Below are 6,995 nucleotides of genomic sequence, written 5' to 3' on the forward strand. Positions count from 1 at the left end.
TAAAAAAAAATTTTTTTTTTTTTTTTTTTTTTTTTTTTTTTTTTTTTTTTTGGTGGTGGTTTGTGTGGTTTTGGTTTTCCTCTTATTCACCAAGGCTGTTCAAAAAGGGACCATAAAGTGCAATTTTATGGGGACTGCTCTTGGAGACTCATGGATTTCTCCTTTGGGTATGTATAAAATCCTCAGACTGTGGGTGGTTTGGTTTTTTGTTTTGTTTTGGGTTTTTTTTACCATTCCATGGGTACCTAGAGTCAAAAATGCCACCCCTGCCTTAAGTGAATTAAATCTCTGATGAGTCTCGTAAATCAAAAATAAATACTTCAGCATTGCAAGCTGTGACTAAAGTATCTACCTTTAGAACATATCTAGATTATGAAAAGTCAGAGAGTAAAGTTGGTGAGGAGCGTACTTGCATTTGAAGTGGGGTGGTGCTGAAATGTCCCTATACATCTCTACAGCCTCCAAGGTCTTTTGGTAAGAGTACTGCACTTAAAATATGGCCACCAAATGATTCATAACATTGCAACTGAGGTTTTCTCTTTCTTTTCACAAGAAGATGTTGTGCTGGGGAATGGATGTGCTCACAGACCTGGAAGAGATAGGGTGTGTGTCTGGTGGAGGACAAAAAGCAAATTAAAGGACTCTTGGTCCTTCAGTTAGATTTGCGAGGTCAGGCTCCATGCTCTGCAGCATGGGACAATATCAAGCAAACTCCCATCTGTCTTAGGATCAGCTGATCCTTGAAATGTTAAAACAAACTTGTTATAAAATCGATTTGGTTTATAACGAGATCTTTTCCCCCCCTGTAATTTTTGCAAACAGATCAGTTTAGACAATGCCCATTCACTCTTCCCATATTCTAGCAATGTGCTGCAGTGCTGGGGTGAGAACATTTTGATAAGAACATGTCTGTTGCTTTAAATAAATTTCACCAATTAATGTTTAGGGGGTTAATGATGTTGTGGTGCTTTTATTGGTTCTCAGGATTTGTAAAGAACCTACTCTGTGGCACATAACCTTTGTGCTAAACTGAGCTGATGGTATCTTTTTACCGATTAATTAATTTCCATATATTTTTGTCACAATCACTCTTGCTACAATAAAGAAAAAGTAAAGGAAATTGTATGTCAAAAACTTAGATGTTTGAAATCTGTTCTGTTTCTTTAGACTCTGTGCTGTCTTGGGGCCCCTACCTTTACAGCACTGTAAGTACCTTCCTAATCTCTTGGTCCTCACCTGAGTACTTGTATTGCCACACAGTATAAATGGATGTTGTTTTTTAAGGTTAGCTCTTAGCCAGAATAAAACCTCGAATGCATGGAGACTGTTAGTGAGAATGAATGTGAACTTATAATTAAAGCTGTCCTCCTTTGTGTTTGTCTTCCAGTCTCTCCTTGATGATAACGGTCTAGCAGAGGTGACTGCTGTTGCCAAACAAATAATGGATGCAATAAATAAAAATGAATATGGGCTGGCCACTGAGCTCTGGGGCAAGGCTGAAGATGTCATTGAAGAGGTAAGATCTTCTTTGACCAGTATAAATAACTCACTGGTGCTTGGGGAGGCACACAATTTCAGGCTATCCTTTTTGTGAGCGCTGGGTTGGCATGAATCCTCCATCCAACACCCTGCCCAGTCATTTTTGCCAGTATATGTTTTATCCCAGTACTGATGTAAAAGAGCTGTTTGTTTGCTGTGTACCACTGTGTGACTGTAAGAAGCAGTGGGTAGGGTGACCCGCATGGGCTTGTAGTATTGCATCAAGGTTTCAGCCTGGCACATGACTTAAATAGATGCTTAATTTTTAGCATGCAACTAGTCCTGTTGATTTCTCTAGAACCCAGTTTTAGCTTAAATGAGTTGTGTGTCCTTGAAAGCTTTGTTTTGCATATTGAAAACTGCATCCAGCAAGACACAAATTTCAAGTTAAGCATAGATCTCCATTTAAAGAAGTACAATAGGTACTATAGTATTGTACAATAGTTATGTCCTGCTACTGTGGATTCCTGCATCTTGTTACTTAGCAAATTCCAGCTTAAAAGATAGGTGAAGTTTTGCTCTTGTTTTTCCTGTTGAAGTGTTGCTCCAAAATCTCACTCTTTCTTGTGTTTTTGTTTTAGCACAATAAGGCTCTGACTTCCTCAAATGGAAAGACTAATCTGGAGCTGCTTCCTTTTCTGGCTCTGTTTTTGTTTCATTTTGTTTTATAACTGACAGTGCCTTGCACATAGTTGGTTTCACTTCTTGCAGTTTGGAAGGAACTTGTGGTTCCCATTTTGTGTTTCTCAAGTCTGCTTGTCTTCTCCTCCCAGTTGTGATATCTCTGTCAGGGTGCAGGCACTTCAGATCTTTTAGGGTTGCTCTTGTGAGCTGATTTCTGATCTTTGCATCAGAACTTTAAAGAATGAAAAATTGAATAAAGCAGGGCTTCAAGAATCTCAAGTAACTTCTCTAATGGCAACACTGAGCAGACTTACCCTTTGGATGCAGACAGTCTGCTGTCTCCATCAGAGCTGCCATTCTACAATTCTGGACTTGTCCAGATGTTAGCAGTTCCAAAAGAGGGGTGGCTGATACCTAACACCATGTTCTGGAGGAAGTATTTGAGATTTTGAAGGGTTGGGAGGATGTTGAGCAAGAGGCAGCATCAGGCTAGACTAGATCTAGCAGAAGAGACCACCTGAAAGCATCATTTGGCGTTGCAGCTCTCTAATGAGAGTCATTTGCAGGGTGTAAGGCTTCCTGTACCTTCATGTCCATTTCAGAGAAGTAAATAGCATCTCTGGCACAACCCATGTGTGAACAACACAGACTTGAGAAAAGTCTTCCCCATTTCTCAAAGCAAATGTTGAACCAAAGTTTTTCTGTATCTTCCTGACCCATGGGTAAAGTGGTAGGCCATAGGGTTCTTTATTTAGGACTGACCTCTTTTTTCAGAAGAGAGCCTGTTCCTCATACCTAAGAAATGTTTTTGTTACAGCGTTACCGAAATTATCTTGTGTTTTCAGAACACAGACAATGTGAACTTTTATAACATCCTGACTAAGGAGGTTCCAGACATGAAATCAACTGAACAAGAGAATCTCCATCTCAGTAAGTTGTATTTAAGTACTTGAGCTTATGAGGCCCTGTTTGCATTTGTGTACCTTCAACTCTGACAGTGGGAACAGCCTCAATTTAGCACATCGTTAAAATGGGGCCTTCAGATCCAAAGGATATTGATACTCTCCTGAGCAGAACCTGTTTGCTCTTGCATAAATAGGGATAAATTGGAATGTGGAACAACCCTTCTATAGATTACACATCCACCTATACATCCTGCATAAATTATTCCAAGGAAGTAATCAGTGCAATTGCGACATAGTTTTATGACCTTTAAGTTACTTCCTCTTAATGTCTTTCATTTCTGTCTTCAAGCTAGGACACAAAAATGTCTCATCAATGCAAATAGTCTGATTAGACTCTTTTGCTCCATTATGTTTATGCATCAATGTGAAAAACACATGTATAGAGTTTCTTTCAAGCTCTTTATCTCTTTCTATTGGCTTCAGCAGGGAAGGTGAACGGCATAGTTAACTCCCAAAAGTAAAGTGCTGCAGCTCAAAAATAACTGGTGGTCTGTTGAGGAGAAGAAATCGTGTCTGTACCAAGTGGATAAAGCAGAACCTGGTCCCCTAAAAAAGTGCTGTGTTGGCCAAAAGTAGAAATGGATGGTTGGGTTCTTCCCGTATAATCCCCTGATCTAAATAAGGGTTGACTTCAGTGATTTCTAGTAAAAGTAAGCAAATCTCTCTCTGTGGTGTTGCGTTTTCATTAGAAAAGAGTTTGTTGGCCATGACTGTAACGCTGAAAATTGTTATCTATGTAGGATGGCTGTCTTAAATGTGCCACTAATCAAAGCGTGTTCTCTTTCAGTGGGACTTTACCAGCGCCATGTCAAAAATATGCATGAGGACAGCCTAAATGCATTGATGAATGGACCCATCAGAAAGAAGCTAAAAATTATTCCTGACTGTGTGAAATGGGGAGGTACTTTCCTGTCTTCTAGTGTGGATCTAATGAGTGCATTATTGCCTTTCATGGTATTGCAGTCTGAAGGAAGATCCTTTACTGTAGTAAGCAGTCACATTAAGTTGTCGTTATCCTTGGGCCTAAGAAGAGGACTTATACTCAGAAATGAATGTGAAATGAGGCAAGCCCCTGGGAGCAGATGTGGTTCTGGTTCTGATTCTGCTGCTTGTATCTATCTTTAGTCAAGCAGCTAAAAATACAGGAAGAGGAAGAAGATCCTCCGTGTCTCAGCAGCTGGTTTCCATCTTTCATGCAATCTTACTGAAATTCCTGTCAGTTCTTCTCTGCCAGAAATCTGGTATCATGTAATGCTGCATAGTGTGGAGGGGAGGGCATAAACCAGAAAGGAATGCTTAAAGGATTGATGCCATACATGCTGTATGTGTATAATAGGAGCCAGAAGCTACAGTGCTGTGTGTGAGCTCCAGTGGGAGTGTGGCTGCTTTCTGGTTCTCTTCGGTTTCTCGTACAGATAAATCACTGGCGGCTGCTGCTTTGGGCCAGGACTGGTTTTTATGCAGCCATGAACTGCATTTTAGGACCCTTAGCCAGTTGCTTCTGTCCAACCTTGGGGATGACCTTCTTCATTGGTTAAAATTTGTCTTCTTTCTGCTTCCAACCAGGTCAGTCCAGAGATGTCTTTGAGAACATGGCTGAGGACTTCATGAAACCTGTCATTGATATTGTTGATGAACTTTTGGCAGCCAATGTCAATGTTGTGGTCTATAATGGGCAGCTGGATCTCATTGTTGACACCATGGGTAAGGGGCTTCTTGACTGGGGTTAGGGAACAGAACACGTGACGAGTAGAACGTGAACTTGCCAATAATACTGGTACCTGGATCTCTCCAGTCTTCTGTGCAAATCTCCTACCTGGCAGCACTTAAATACTGCAGTCATAAATGAGCAGCTCTTAGTATGTTTTGTTTACATCCCTCTGAGGGAGTCGATTCCTTTACCTCCATTATACTGCTGGGAAATGGATCTGCAACATCAATAATTGCTTGTTTCAGTGAAGCCCATAAATAACTAGGTAGCTAATCATTCACTTAATTCTTCTGGATAGACACATATATATGTGTGTGTATGTACACTCATTCATAAGTGAGGAATGAGGATAGATGAATAAGTATATGGAGATTATCCTCTCTTCTCTTGCTGTGCCTTGAAGATTCTGTTCTCTGGAGCAAAGATCATACCTTGCTACAGATTTGTGCACAATACAGGTCAGCCTTCACCGAGTGGCGTGCAGCAGAGAGCATTGTGCCAGGGGAGATGAAACAAGGGTGCTGGTAATTAATCAGGGAGGGTGCAGCTGAAGAGTGATCATGCCTGCTGCTCAGTAACGTGTAGGCTCCTGCACGTCTTGGCCGCTCAAGGGCTTTGTTTGTCCCTTGCTGCTTGCAAGATGCTGGCTTGATCAAGTGGGAGTTTGGGGGCCAGGCCAAGTGTTGCTGGAATGCCTTGTGCTGTGAGACTGCCGTGCTCTCTTCCATTCACCTTTTCTTATTGTTTTAAATAATCTGCAGTCACAGACTGTGCAAACATCTTCCTATGTTGTGAAAGGCTTTATCCTTGGTCTGTGTCTGCCCACTTAGATATTCAGATGCCCTTCATGAACAACACGGCAATCAATAGATCAGGAAATAGAGTATTTAGGCTGTCAAAACAGATTAGCAGTTAGTGGTTCTCCAATTTATCACATTTTAAGCTAAAATTGAGCTGCAGTTAACATGTAAATTCTTCCATTAGTTGAGAGGTAGACTAAAGCTTTGTCCCCCTTGGTGTCCTGGAGTTGGTCTTCCTGCTGTCTTGACCTCCACCTCCTCTAACAGGTACCTGAAAACAGAAAAACTTTCCAGGTTCTTCTTGATGAGTTGCTGTAACAAGTAGAGAAGCACTATCTCTTCTGATTTCCACGAGGGGCACTTAGTGTGACTGATCCTTCTCCATGGCAGGACACTCAGGATGTTTGAGGAGTAAAGCAAAATGTCAGAATTGCTAGGGCTGCAGAGCCTCTAAGAGGCACATGCTCAAGTTGTACCATCATAAGTCCATTTCACATACATCTTCACTGTTCGCTTTTTCCCTTCTCCCTCCATTGGTTTGTTCAGCTTGTCCTGAACACAGTCTTGATCATTTTCCTAGGCAGAGCAAAATCTTTTTTAGAATTTGAGCACACAGAGACTTTCCGCTGACTCTGCTGTATTGGTATCTAGTACAGTGGGCACCCAGCTGAACTGGGACTCCCAAGTTGCTATGTCAGTATTGGTAATCAAGCATATCTCTTACCTCTAACAGGCCAGGAGGCGTGGATCCGGAAACTGAAATGGCCTAATTTGGACCAGTTCAACCGGCAAAGGTGGAAGGCACTCTATGTGACTCCAGAATCCACTGAGACAGCTGCTTTCCACAAGGCCTATGAGAACTTTGCTTTCTTCTGGATTCTTAAGGCTGGGCACATGGTAAATAATATATTTCTTGGGGTGGGATGCACCATTACCAGCAAGAAAACTGAAGATGCATATATGCTTGCTGTCTGCTTCCTTACAGCAGCTGCTTACCATGTGCTCTCATCTCTGTGCTAGGTACCGTCTGATCAAGGAGAGATGGCACTGAAAATGGTCAGGATGGTGACCCAACAGCAGCACTAGGGAAGGGGAGGCCAGCTGGGATGTAAGCCACAGGAGGAACAATGGCTATTTGGACACAGCCTCTCTGGTCTTGCTGATAACGTGTGCAACCATGTGTGCATACTTACGGAAAGGCTTTTTTTTTTTCCTTGAATGAGTTGTTTCTTTTGAAATTGTAAGCTGTGATTTGCTGCCTTAACACTGTTCATAATGACTCTTCCAGAGGGAAGTCCACTGTCGTAACCAACTAGCTCTGAGCCTTTGCCTTTGCCTTGGAAGGATTTTGTGCTT

The 6,995-nt window shown here is 41.7% G+C and overlaps 1 protein-coding gene across 2 annotated transcripts in view; it reads left to right on the forward strand.

Moving 5' to 3' along the window:
* The window catches only part of SCPEP1 (serine carboxypeptidase 1), a 9,732-nt gene extending 2,984 nt beyond the window's left edge, over positions 1-6,748 (forward strand). Inside the window, exons 5-12 of one of the 2 annotated variants that reach the window (XM_009636009.2) lie at positions 95-167; positions 1,168-1,205; positions 1,388-1,516; positions 3,009-3,093; positions 3,916-4,029; positions 4,695-4,832; positions 6,373-6,536; positions 6,660-6,748. In XM_009636009.2, coding sequence (XP_009634304.1) covers positions 95-167; positions 1,168-1,205; positions 1,388-1,516; positions 3,009-3,093; positions 3,916-4,029; positions 4,695-4,832; positions 6,373-6,536; positions 6,660-6,725 — 807 coding nt within the window. In that variant the 3' untranslated portion in view covers positions 6,726-6,748. The remainder of the gene's footprint in view (positions 1-94; positions 168-1,167; positions 1,206-1,387; positions 1,517-3,008; positions 3,094-3,915; positions 4,030-4,694; positions 4,833-6,372; positions 6,537-6,659) is intronic. The other variant, XM_035891633.1, reaches the window with a different exon arrangement.
* Positions 6,749-6,995: the final 247 nt, after the last annotated feature.

This window comes from Egretta garzetta, unplaced genomic scaffold (assembly GCF_000687185.1).
Source record: "Egretta garzetta isolate BGI_Z169 unplaced genomic scaffold, ASM68718v1 scaffold213, whole genome shotgun sequence".
NCBI lineage: Eukaryota > Metazoa > Chordata > Aves > Pelecaniformes > Ardeidae > Egretta > Egretta garzetta.